This window comes from Camelus ferus, chromosome 3, assembly GCF_009834535.1.
Source record: "Camelus ferus isolate YT-003-E chromosome 3, BCGSAC_Cfer_1.0, whole genome shotgun sequence".
In the NCBI taxonomy this organism is placed as follows: Eukaryota; Metazoa; Chordata; class Mammalia; order Artiodactyla; family Camelidae; genus Camelus; species Camelus ferus.
The window spans coordinates 17,238,594-17,252,779 of NC_045698.1; the positions used below are offsets into that span (position 1 = coordinate 17,238,594).

Below are 14,186 nucleotides of genomic sequence, written 5' to 3' on the forward strand. Positions count from 1 at the left end.
ATGTGTGTTTCAAACACAACTACATATTTTTAAATTAAATTAGATAATTTTAAATTAAAAAGTTCATTCTCTATAAATGACACAGTTCATAGAAATCTCACTATCGTGACTACCCTGAGATATAACGATTTATTGTTTTATCCTTACCACTAGTAGGCTTGGGTTAAGAGCTTAGCCACTTGCCACTTGCATTTCCCAGCCCCATTGCATAAAAAGAGTAGAACCTTGAGCAATTTTACTTAATCCTCACCTGTATATTCTCATTAGTGAAAAGGACATAACAATCAGACTTACATTTTAGGTACTTATGTTTACCACTTAAAAGATGCATCATTATATTTTAAGTGATTTGGAAAATAACTTTGGTGTTCATCTTTACTTTTCTTACTTTTCAACAAAATTGAAAAATGTATACTAATGAAAGTATCAAGGTACAACATTAATTGTGTTCAGTTTTCTATATTAACAGTGCATTGAGGTATTAGCTTTGCAGATAGGGAAATTGAAACATATTATAATTATCTTTAAATAACTTGAATTACTTACTTTTGACAGTAAATAAACCAGAAATTGAATTTTACTTTTTCTATTCCCATCTCAAAAATGAAGTTTATAAAAGTGTGCGTTGAGTTTGTGTTCCTTCCATCCAATCATCTAAATCCTGTCCGCTCAGGCTATCACTTTTGGGAAGACGATGTAAGAAAGTTTCAGTATATAGCTGGCATAACTGTGCATAGCTGCTGTCAAGAATTCCTAGGCAGAGACTGTCATCTTAAAAGGTTACTGTGACATTTCTAGAATATGCTTTTTCAAATATGAATGAAACATGTTGCCTTTTTGGTTGAGGGTAGGGAAGGCATGGAACCTGACATTTTCCGCAGTGCCAAAATTAGAAAACAAAGTATTAGAATGCCAAGATTAATCAATCACTCAACAGGTATTTATGTAATACCTACTTAGGTGTCCAATGCATTTCTTGGAACTAGCATTTTACCAGATTTAAGTGTTTAACCAAACGCAACCTAAAAATTATGGAGTTGCTTTCATTTTAATTGTATAGATCTGCCAATAGAATGTTTCATTTTGGTGCTACTGAAGTACCTACACCTTTTTGAATGAATATTTCCTCTGCTCAGAGTTATCACAAAGGTAGAGTCAAATTCTACCCATAATAAAGTTTAACTCTTTGAAGAAATGAATATCAAAGTTATATAGTTAAGATGAATACATATATCAAATCATCATGTTGTACACCTTAAACTTATACATCAATTATATCTAATTGATATATATCAATTATATCTCAATAACAATGGAAAAAGATAAATAATAATTTCAAACAAATAACTTTGTAATGCTAATGTTCTGCGCTTCTAAAAGAAAGGTAGAATATATTGGAAGTAGAATCAATCACCCTTTGGCTGTTTTTCACACAGATTCACTGACACTGACAAAATCATTTAAGAAAGATTTATTTTAAGCTATGTTAATAGTAAGGATAATGGAAATAAATGTAAACTGTTACACAACAGCATAGATTTTACATATTGATTAAAAACTCATTTAAAATCCTCTTGATTGTAAAAGGAAAGAGACAAAGATTATGGCAAGAGTCTTAGGAATGCTTCTAAATATTTCACAATGTGTAGGAGGTTTGTTCAGATAAATTTTGGAAAGAAGTTGCTGTGCCATCCTTCCTGTGGAGTTGTAAATGTCATGTTCCAAATTCAGGATAATTCCACAGCTGGAAAAGAGCTTTCGCATACTGTCTACCAGTTTTCCGTTATGCTCTCATTGATCGCTAATTCTTTCCTATATAAATCCTTGAATTGAATAAAGAATATCCATTGTGCTACTAATTTATGCATACCCTAAAATCATCCCATTTATAATAATGGTAGAAAGTAAGATTAAATAAAGTAACTTTCTTTGTCTTTTTTGTTTGTTTTTGCTCTTGCTAATTAGAGTTGTGAGAAGAGCCTTTCCTCCTCTTTTTTTCCTTAGCTGGTTTCCACGTCTGGAAATAAAGTAGCTAGTTCAGCATGGAAGTAAATACTGTGTAGCCTTACAGAAATAATGAGATTATCAGGGAAACTGGATTTAAAGTGTAATATGTATAATAAATGTTTGAGTGGATGAAAATGAATTATATAACTAGATAGATAGATAGATAGATAGATAGATAGATAGATACATAGATACATAGATAGATACATAGATAGATAGATAGAGTTTTATTGACTTTTTTTGAGCATATATATTTGTTTTTTAACTTTTGACCATCAATGTACCTCTGGCTCCAAGCATCTTTGTTCATTCACATCCATCTTCTCAAAGGAATCCAATTCCTGTGGTTTGCTGTCGGTTCCTGATTCAGGGTTGTCTCTAAAGTCCATGCCTAGGTAAGTTTGCAGGCTACTCTCTTTGCATATCAATAACTTGGTATATTTTGTCAATTTCAACAAGTGGGATTTTTTAAAAGTAATCAAGAAAATACAAATCTAACTCTTTCTACCTAGTAATCACAACTTACAGGGAACAAATAAGAAAAAAAATACAAGAAACAAATAAATTCAAACACTGAATCCCAGTGCCTTTTAGCCAGGAAGCAGGAGAGTTTTCCTTGGGGCTCCCGTCTTTTGTTCCCTTCCATCACACTCTTTCTCAAAATTTTCCCTGATCAACTGTCCCTTTATTTGGCCTTTTCACAATACTAAGCTTCTGAAAGTCGTGACCCAGACCTCAACCACACCAGAACAGATCCTGAAAAGCCAGTCTCTCTCTGCCTCTAGCATTTATTTTATGTCAATTACCATTATCATAATTCTCGGCACTTTGTAAATATCTCAAACACATTTATCACATAACTTCATGTAAAATGGGACTTCCTCAGATTTGTGTGTCCTTCAAGATGTATCTCTAATTTCCTAAAGCAATCAGCCAAAATAATTATTGGCTAATTAACATTTATCCTTAAAACAATATCCAAGCACTATATCAGTCTGGAAAAAAAAAAGGTTCCTGATAAATGAATAAAGAAATCACTAAGATTCCTCCTATTACTTTGTTTTTTTTTTTTCCTGTTACTTTGAATAGTTCACTATCTAAATAAAGGAGGAGGCAGAAATAGCATATGCATAGTATGTATACATCTATATTTAAAATTAAGTATCATGTGTGATAAATCAAGTAGTACAATATTTACGAATTCTTCCAACAGGTGTTTATCTCTTCTGTGTCTCCAGCATCACGAAAAACAAAATATAAAATCCATGCTCTCATGAATTTTACATTCTATTTGAGGGAGACAGAAAATAATCATAGTAAACAAAGAAGTCATGTAACATGTTAAAATTGTGGTCGTGTTAAGAAGAAAACAACTTCAGTGTAAGAGCAACGGGTCAGTCTAGGGAAATACTGTTAAATCTAAGTAAGATGGACAGAGTGGACCTCAATTTAAAAAATAGCCTCTGATAAAGAACTCAAAGGAAGTAAGGACACAGCTAGAGACAGAAGGAACGGTCAGTGTAAACACACGACGTTAGAGGTGGGGTGGAGAGCAAAGGGTGAAAGGCTGGAGCAAAGTAAATAAATAAGAGATCAAAGGGGTCTGGAGAGGCCTTGAGGACATTGTAAGGAGTTTGCCTACTGCTCTCGAGTAAAATGAAGAAGGAGTAGAGTTTAGAACCACGGAACAATCAAAAGCGAAATTCATGCTGAAAGAATTTCTTTGATCTCAGTGCTGACGGTAGAGTGTAAGTGGGGCAAGGAGACAGGAGGGAGGCCAGGGAGCCTAAGTGAACTGCGTTTAATAACCCAAAAAACAGGTGTCGGCGGTTTGGGCTCAACAATGGAAATGCTGAGAAGTGGTGGGATTCTGCATATGTTTTAAAGATGAAATGGAACCAACTTCTTAGAAGGGGATTTGCAAGAAAATGTCTGGTCCAGAGTCTTGGGCTTGAGCGTGTCGCTGGAGTAAGTAAGCAAAGCCTCGGCTCTCTCCTGAGCGCTCAGCGAAATAAACGACTGAACTATTTACAACCTACACGGTGTCCAAGCCGGAGCCCTGAGCTCCTCTCCCTGGACCAATACTGCACTCTTTCAAAGTAATGGGCACGTCCAGCTGCCCAGCCAGGCACAGGACACCATCGGTCAACTTTATTTCAACGTCGGGAACGGGGAGTACTCTTAGCAGATGTGGAGGGGCAGCATGGGAGCCAGGGAGGCTCCCTTCACTGCCACCAGCAGCTGCAGCTCTCCTGGTCTTACAACACCCCCTAGGGGTGCCCTCCCAGTCTCAAGTCCACAGGGTGAGGGGCCTCCCTGCAGGATCAGCCAGTGCCAGGGTGAGTGGCTGTGTGGAGGGGAAGGGAGGGGCCTTGGCAGGGGTGGGGGGTGGGTAGCAGAGGAGTTTTGCTTGTGAAGGCATAGTGAAGACATTATATATAGATATTTAGGTAGATGTGTTGATAAATGAATCCAAATATATAGATATCGCTAATTCTCAATTCTAAACCCTAAATTTCCTTATTTTAGAATACTCTACACATCTAACTACTCACAGCTTAAATGTCTAATTATACCAAAAAATGTCTGGAACTCTTGCAGTTCTGTGACAATATCTGCTTTACATACATACAGAAACACACTAAGAGCGTGAATTTTCATTACATAAACTTTCTTTGATATTTTGTTGAAAATAGAGCAATGAGAATTAACTTAATCATCATTTCTAATGACCAAACATTTACAATTTTATTTCACTTATCTGAATATTTAGAACATGAAAAAGATGACAGAATAATTTCTTTCCACTGTGCTTAAAAAAAGTTAGTAAAAGTTAGGAATTTTCTTGTAAATTCTGAGTGTTTTGATAACTATTTTGTCATTTTTTTTCACTTTCACTAAGAGAGGCATTACATACACATATAAAGTTATATGTGATTTATTATGACATGTGTAGGATCTAGAATATCTTTTGATTTTTATAATAGTTGCTCAAAATATCTGATGAATGAACGAATACATGGATATATAAACTATCTGATAAAATCAACATTTGTCTGATAAAATCAACATGGTAATGAGAGTCATTTCCCCACTTGACCCAGAAAAGAAACTGTGGACATAAAATATATATTGGGCATTCCTTTGCAAGAGCATAATGTAAGGGAAACTCACCGTCTGAGCAGGTCTTTATCTGTGTAATTTTTAATTTCAGAGTCTCCAAGGAATTAATTATATATTACTTTCATTATCAAACAATATTAGGATATCTCTTTCCAAGGACTGTTTCAGTACTCTGAAAAATGATTTCCGTATAATATCGTTTTTGTTGCCAAAGAAGTCTGCCAATCAATCTCCTTAAAGGGAATTTTTGGAAACCTGGTTTGAATGATGTTAGGGCCCACAGATCCTTTAAATATATAAAAGTTGGATGGCAAATAAAATAAATGACAGAGCAAGTTAATGTCAGTTTGAAATTATCTGAATGAGGATAATTAAAAATATTCAAGTAAGAATTCTAATTACTGACATCTAATATTAATAAAAATAACTAATGCTGGACATTGTAAAACTAATTTTCAGTCAAATGAATCCTATAGTTTGAATCATAACTAACATGAAATGCTGATAAGATATACCTTCTTTTATCTTTTCCATTTTTTGCTCTTTTTATTTGCATGAATAAACCTTCTAGGATATTGAGGATTTTCTTGTTCTTTATTCAGCATATATGATCAAACTTTTTTTTCTCCTTAAATTTTGTCCTTTTGACAGTCAACTTTTTGGGAGCATGAATCCATTCTTGGAATACAGGAAGTTGACCAAGTTAGATTTACTATGGTCTGATGTGTCACTTAGCCTTGTAATGTGACTGTAATTTTAATTAGACCACACAAGGTTGTTTTTCTTTCATGATTAGAATACCATGCAAACTAAAATGTCTGTGGTCAGAGGGATGTGTGTCTTTTCAGCCTGGGAGCTGGGGGTAAAAATATCATGCAAGAAGATTGAAAAAATTAATTCTGCATTAAGGATATGTCAATATTGCCCTTTGACTCACTCCAAAAGCATACCATTTTTGCTAATTGAAAAGCACACAATCTTTGGTATTGTTGACGATATATTCAGCAGGGGATGTGACTTCCTAGTGTAGGCCCAACAAAGTGCTCCATTTATGAATAAATCATGTTTGGATCTTGAGAAAAGAGGCATCAGTTAGTGGCAGTTGGCCTCCCTCAATCTCAGGAACTTCAGATAATTAACCACCAATACTCTTTTTTTTTTTTTTCCATTCTATTGAATCATTCATTGACAGAAAAACAGACTTTGTTACAAACATATAATATGCAATGCATTTTTGGAAACTTTACATAATCACAATGCTGTATCTTAATGGAATATTCAGCATTATTACTGTCATTACTAGGCATTTCAAAGTCACCATGGGAGGTAAGCATATTTTCCATTAAAAGATTATTTCAGTATGAAATCTGTCTGAAATATTATTGCCCATAAACCTGAATAGCACAAATATCATACAAAAATAAGAAAACGTTTTATTCTTTCAGATATTATTTTAGTCAATAAGAGCAAAACAAAATTACTGCATTGCTGGGATTTTGGGATATTCAGCATAAGGATGGCCATGTTTTAAATTCGCTTATATGGTAAATTTTTAGGCGATCTGTAAATGACTATCACTTTTAATGTGAAGAGTTTTTCACATATCACAGCATAGCAGGACTCACTGGAAAAATAATTCTTCCCTAAATCATTCTAATTTGGTTAGAGCTCTTTATAGTAATTGTGATAACTTTGTTTTCTTACCTGCATTCAGTGTAATTTCGTACCAAGATGTTTGGTCCACGGAGAAACTTTTTCTTCCTAGGGAAAAAAAGAAGCTAGAGACAAGGTAGTTGTAAAAACTGGTTTATTTTTTTAAAAATAAATACAAAAATATAAATATAAAACATTAGCAGATAGAATTTGATGAAATGAAATTGCACAAACGTTTGTATACCAGGTTGCATATCACACCTACTAACACCACATGTACATTTTTTGTTTAATTTAATGTATAGAACAGGATATACTTTAAAATTTTTCTTCACCTTTTGAAAAGCTTCATTTGCAAGGGCAGGACGTGTATCTAACAGAAGCGGCTTGTTTGTGAGGCTGCTTAAGGGAGAACTATCCTGTTCATGTTTCTGAAATTATCTTTTATTTCCTAAGATGGACAACACTGAATTTCCATAGCTTTGGCTCTTGGAAGTGATTAAATAAAATGTCATATATATTCCATGAGACATTCTACAGGAAAGAATTAATGTAATTAATGAACAAATTAAAACGTAAATGGGGAAACAAAATTGTGCTGAGTGGCAGGAAAATTCTCCTGAATATCAAATCTCGTGAAGCGGAGACGGTGTCGGTGAAGTTAATTCCTCTTGTTTGAGCTGAGCATACATCCCAGGTTAAGAGTCTTTGTCACTTTCCCCGCCACCATACATTTCCGCCAGCTTATTAAACCGAGGGCCCCATTCTCGGAGGTAATCGTAGTTTTGGTCTCCATCAGTGGTGCCTGATTCCAAAGAACTCAGGGATTCCGCGATGGAGTCGTTTCCTTCGTAGGCGTACGTTGCGAGAGAGTCGTAGGGAGGCGCGGTGGGATCCAGGTCGTGCTCTTTCAGCCTCTCGTTAATGAAATCCCGGACATCCGTGTTATCCGGCGCTGTAGGCGTCCTCCGCGGTATGAATAAAGTCTCCGGAATGATGTCTCGCCGCAGCTTTTTTTCCTCGATAGCGGCAGGATTCCTCAGGGTGCCGATATCAAAGGCTTGGGTATCCTCCTCGCCACCACCTTCATCGTTATAGCTCACGATGTTGTCTCTGATATCCTCTTTCGACAAGATCAGAGGCTCTTTTTTCCGCTGTCTTTTCAGAGCTGCGAACAGTACTACTATAACTTGAAAAAAGAAAAAAAGATTCATTAGAGGGCCATCTAAAAACACCACATAAATAACAAGTGGAAGTACTCTAAAGGGGTTTAAGTTTTTTAGGTTTTCTGGAACAAGTTGGAATTTAGGATTAATTTTGGACTTCCATCGATTTCTTTTTTGTTTTGGCAGGGGGTGAGAGAAGATGGGTAGAGTTTAAGAACACTGATTCTCATTTATTTTTAAAGCAGTGTGAAAGTTTTTTCAAATACAGTGACTTACCTATTTTTTTTAAAGAACTGTTTAAAGATATTTCCTGATTGTACAGACATTATACTTTGCATTAAATAGTGACATAAGATATATAACAAATAGACTCAAACTGAATTCAGCTTCAAATGAAACAAGAAGGGCAAAAATATGCCCAAATTTTTACATTCTTGTGCAATATTAAAAAGGCAGCTTTCTTCCCAAGATATAGAGTATTTGTTTCTGTTAAATAGCTTTGCTGATAGAGCTGCATAGATTTTTCTTTTAACTTATGAAGTTACTGGAAGGCCTTAATTACTGAGAGAAAAAAAGACCACATTATTTAGACATTAAGGTTTAGAAATTTATGAGATTTTCCATGGAAATATATATCATTCATGAGGCAAAAAAAAAAAAAAAAAATTGCTAAATCACGTGAGTGATCCAAGAGTGAATTCAAATTACTACATTGAATTAACTACAAAAACCATGTATGAATTTCAGCTAGGTGTATCTTTACAGGTGTAGACCCACAAGTAGAAATGTACACCACTCAGACAGGACATTTCCCTACTTCCATGAGAAGGTATCAATAATAATAATAAAATTACTTTAATAATCATAATAATGAAAATAGCATAAAAGGCAGGAGAAAGTTAAAATCAAATTCCTCCTGGTTCTATTAGTTTCCTAGTCTCATTCACTATCCCCTAACATTTTGGTCATGATCCTTTAAAAATGATGATTTGGAGAAACATTTGAATTCAATTAGATAAAGAAAGGAAGGGAAAACATCTTACTAGGTATATGTATGAAGAAATATCTAAATTTATTTAGTCTCATTAGAACAGGCATTTAAAAGATAAAGGATTTTTTACTGGTATGGACTAAATGCATCCCCTGAAAATTCGTATGTCACAGCCTAGGTAAATTCCCAGTATGAGAGAATACAGAGGTGCAGTCTTTGGGAAGTAGTTAGGTTACTGGGGGTGGAAACCTCATGAATGGGATTAGTGCACTTATAAAAGGAGACAGGAGAGAGATGCTTGTTCTCTGCCACATGAAGATACCAGAGAAGACTGCCGTGTGCGAACTAGGAAGCATGCCCTCACCAAACACGAAATTTGCCTGTGCTTTGCTCTTGGACTTGCCTGTCTCCAGACTATGAGAAATAAATTTCTGTGGTTTAAGTTACCATCCTATGGTATTCTGTTATAGCGGCCTGAATTAAGGCAATTGAATTATTTTGTAAGGTGGTATTAAATTATGTTTTCTTTTTTATTAACTTAGAACTGTAAGACTTATCCTCAAGCTTGTGTGAGAAGGCAAACCAGGGACTTTTTTTTAGTGGGATAAAAAAGAACGTTTTCATCCATTGATAAGTGTTCTTGACCTTCAAAGTGATTAAAAAATAAATAAGCCCTTACCAAGAGAAAGAAAATGTTTATTCTTAAGTTTTTGAGAAAATGTGACCTTTTATTTTGGCTAAATTCATGTATATGTGCAGACAAAGAAACTTGTGACATAAATATTTTAAACCTCAGATTATTTATTATCAACCAAATGATCTTACCCAGTAAAGAAGGTTCTGATAATGAGGACAGTGCAATTTACTAAGATTGGCTTCAAAATCCTAGTTCATTTCACTGCTTCTTGAAATGTCACATACAGTGTTTTTTGATTAGGGTCACAGGAATACTCACAATAGTTTTAAGATAACACAACTAGAGAATAAACCTTATCTGATTTTTAACTTAAAAGCAGTTGAAAAGCAATTTACTCTGGGTTATAAAATCAAGTATTGTTGTTTTAGGGACGAGCGAACCAAGTAAAGGGTTATTTTAACCTTATTTCAGTGAAGAGTTAAGATAGTGAGTCCATCCAGCTTTAATATGAAAAAAAGTGAAAATAAACTTTAGATTTATTGAAAAACTACATACAGTGATTAACAGCAAGGTGCCTTGCCTTGGCTTAGCACCTCAAAACTGTGTAACTTTGGGAAATGTTTTAAACATCTCTAACGTCTGAGTTTCATTATTTATAAAAGGAAGGTAACAAGTATCTGATCAGGTAAAATATGTCATTATAAACAACATTCCACAGTTAATTTATCTCTGTCTTAAATTTGGGGTTAGATTTGGGGGAAGTATTTTCACAGCAACGTTTCCTTACGAACGTGGAGAAGCCATCTAGGAAATAGTCCCATTTCCTCTAAAGTTTCTTACCCAGCAGAATAATGATGCAGAGCAGAATGGCGATGAGGGCCCCCGTGCTGAGGCCGGCGGGAAGGAGCAGGGCTTCGGCGCTGCAGGACTGCATGTTGCCCTGGCTGTCGCAGGCGCACACTCTGATGGTCAGCGTGCCTGTGCTGCTCTGAATCGGGTAATCGTTGTCTGATATCACCACCGGCAGGAGATAGGTACTTATTTCATGTCTGTTGAATCCATTTTTTCTGGTTAAAATTCTGGCAGTATTATCTAAAATAAAGTTTAATATATTACAGAGGGCTTAGGAGAGCACCTGTCTCATCCGGATCACCAGGGTTCGACACATAAATAAAAAGATGTTTATGTAAAATACAAAACTGATATCAATTTCCGTATCAACTGTATACATGGCAATTCAAATACAGATAAGATAAATGAGATAGTTTGAGGAATCTAATATACGATTACTTATTTATTAGGTTTTTGATGAATTCTCAGATGTTTTCAAAATGGTGAATTTTTATGAGTGAATCAGTTATCAAGACTACAGAGATGTTAGCATATTGTTTTTTGAAGTTTTCAGAAAATGGAAATACTACACATACCAAGAAAAAAATCATAGTAAACGTTTTGTATTTACAAATGTATGTGTGCCCACACAAACCCCACATGAACCTAATATTCATGAAGAAAAATGTGGTTGAGTCCCAATACATAAAAAGCAGTGAGGAAGTTACTTAATATTTTTGAACTTTGATTTCCACTCATTAAAATGAATACGATGTGTAATTCAAAGTATTGTTGGAAGACAGCTAATGTGGAGCGCCTAACGGACACAGAGAAAGAAGTAGGGACTTAATACAGGCTAGCATCCTACTGCCCACTGTATTGCTGCTGATATGTCCTTTATCTGATAATTCACCCAGTATCCTTAAATGCAGGTTGTGGGGTTAATAAAAAAGTTTCTTCTAGTTCAATATAGCAAATATTTAAAAATAATATCAATATACACTTGGATGATAATTTCCTGCTCTGTTTGTCCAATGTGCATATTAGTCTTGTTTAGCCAATGCCATAGGGCTATTAAAAATGCCAGTGTAGGGAAGGGAGTGAGTTAGTCAGTTGCTAAATCAAACAGGACAGCCAGAAAGGAAAAAAAAGGAACAATTTTTTTGCAGGTATAGTGGTTGAACATAAAATAATCATTTCCTAAATTATTAGTAAGTTAAATCTCACTACATCAGGTAACTACATAAGCTAGGGAAAGTAACAGAATAGAAGATGTGCATAAGCAAATTTTAAAAATAAAATGTAATCCTGATAATTGTGCAATGTTTACTTTCTTCCAAGAAGTATTAGGATATAATACTCTCTCACACCTATGCTAAAATGAACATTTATATATATGTGAGTATTTTCAGAATCTTCTTGCTTTATACTTTGAAATTTTTTCAATAGTTTCTAATTCTTAACTTTGCCTGCAACAGCTTTGCTATATTAAAGAATCAAAAGAAGTTTTACCCTAAACTAACCATTTCATTTAGATCACTTTATTAAACAGTCAGAAAGTCATCATCTAATAATATTTTTGACCTGTGAGTTAGTGAAAAGTGAGGGAAACTTAATGGGATATGAAGTGTGGTATCACAGAAGCAGGAGATTTATTAAAGAGAGAAAAGAATGATGTAGAATTTAAAGATTTTAAGGTGAAATTATAGATAAATGCAAGGGTGTTTACGCAGGAAGAGCAGCTTTAAGGTGACGTTGTCATTGGAATTTCTTTTAAAATTCACCCAATAACATAAAATAGTGAATTTGTGCAGGATTAGATCAAACTTCCATCACACTTCAGTGGTATTCTATTTAATGTACATTCGGGTTTATATTCATATGGCTTCAGATCTTGCTTTGAGTAACTTAAATAGGATCAGGAACTCTTCTTAATATCAAAAATGGCACTATTTATCAAAAATTAATTATGATCATCTGTGGGTTTGTCACCAGTTGTGGGTTCTGGCCAGCAGAAGTCCCACCAAGACGGAATGAATTACTTAAGACTCTGGGGAAAAGTCCAGAGAGCGAGAGGGAGTCGGGAGCCAACTCCATGAGCCTCTCAAATGTCTCATATTTGTTGAGTACAGTTGAAGCAGGAATTTAGGGAAGGACAGGGTGGGATTACAATGCGTACAAAGGTTTTGTTTATTGTTGGTGTTTGGCTCAAGGTAAGAAGACCCTTTCTGGTGAATCATAATCGTGTTGAGCCTTTCAGCTTATCAGGGCAGAATGTATGAGAATCAGCTGCTTGACAAGATTTTCTTGGACTCAGGTGGCTATGCCTGTCTCAGGTTGCCCCCTCAGAGGGTCTTACCCGTCATTGGCTAACCAGCCTTCTCACCTCTGAGTCTGCAGCTTTCTATAAGTTGTTTACCATTCCAGCCCAAGGCTGTTTTGGGGATAGAAGACTAACAGCAGGCACACCCAGCATTGATAGCCATTGATAGCCGGGGGCCTGGGTCATTGCTAAAACCTCAAGGCAGTTACTAAGCACATCTTTTTTAAGGAGGTAAGTGGCTGGGATCTGTTACAATTTGTTAACCCAATCATGGGCTCCCACAATCATCCTTGAGTTGCTTCCCCAGTAACTGTGAAATGCTGTGATAAGACAACACCATTTTGGGTCTCTATTACTTTTTAAAATTGAGAGGTGGCTTGTTGAAATCCAGGGCTCAGTTTAACAGGAACATAAAACAAGTGAAAATACAATTAAAAAGAGGTACAATATTGTCAATTCAGTACTGAGAATGTCCAATCTAAATTCCATGTTTAGGTTACCAGATGCAGCAAATTAAAATCATATGATGGACGTTGTTTTTCTTGAATTCAGATGTAATTGGGCATTTTGTATTTTATCTACCAACTCTGTTAATTTTTCCAATCACAATTATTTTAGGTGTCCAGAGGGATGGAAATTATTAACAATTCAGAAGCTCAGATTTGGTAAACAGATGTTACCAACCAATGTCGTCCCTTCAACTGATTTGTGCAAAGTTTCCACAATACCAAATATAGTTGCTCAGTGTAAAACTATCCATTATCTGAAACTACTTTCTGACATTCTGAAAGCCTCCTAGATAGGTACAGGGACCTGACTCTGCCAGCATACATGCACAGTTAGGAGTTATTTTAAGTATGCCAGTGTAGTTATTAGATTTATTTTAAGAATAACTATATCTATAGCCGCTCTAAAACAAGTATGTCTTTTAAACAAGAGCTAGATGATACAATTAGTTTTAACATAAATTTATCAAAAAGCTCTAATTACATACTTTTGTTTAGACTAGAATAATTACCACACGTTTTCCAAAGAATAAAGCTGTTCAATTTTTTAAAAAATAGTAGCCATCTTCATATTTTTCCTCAAAAATATGTTTCTGCCTTTTTTAAGAATGCAAGAGATATGTTTAGTTTTTTTGATCACAGAGATATTATAAAAGTCATCTATTACACAGGAGAATAGTGTTTGCCATTGCAGTTAGGCCTTTGCACTCAGCCCTTTCACAGGTTAATGTGGCAACTTCTCTTTCTTATGCTTCTCTTATTTTGGTGAATCAGCTGCTGCTAAATCTCACAGAAGTTTACACAAGAGTCTCACTGAGTCATTCATTTCCCTATAGGTGTGTCCTACAATTTTGTTATAGGAAATGATTATTCCCAGCCTTTCTAATGTTTGCAATACTCAATCTTTTCATTAGTACCCACATAGAGACTTCATTCATATACTTTATGA

General features: G+C 35.1%; 1 protein-coding gene and 1 long non-coding RNA gene across 2 annotated transcripts in view; one reads left to right on the forward strand and one right to left on the reverse strand.

Annotated features, from left to right (window-relative positions):
• The window catches only part of LOC116660607, a 34,504-nt gene that overhangs the window by 5,216 nt on the left and 15,102 nt on the right, over window positions 1-14,186 (forward strand). The window contains exon 3 of the long non-coding RNA XR_004316179.1: window positions 2,338-2,402. This is a non-coding gene — a long non-coding RNA (uncharacterized LOC116660607). The remainder of the gene's footprint in view (window positions 1-2,337; window positions 2,403-14,186) is intronic.
• Window positions 6,989-14,186, reverse strand: part of LOC102506546 (cadherin-10) — a 160,928-nt gene continuing 153,730 nt past the window's right edge. The window contains exons 11-12 of the mRNA XM_014557540.2: window positions 10,418-10,669; window positions 6,989-7,972 (exon numbers count right to left, since the gene is read on the reverse strand). Of these exons, the coding sequence (XP_014413026.2) occupies window positions 7,482-7,972; window positions 10,418-10,669 (743 nt within the window). The 3' untranslated portion in view covers window positions 6,989-7,481. The remainder of the gene's footprint in view (window positions 7,973-10,417; window positions 10,670-14,186) is intronic.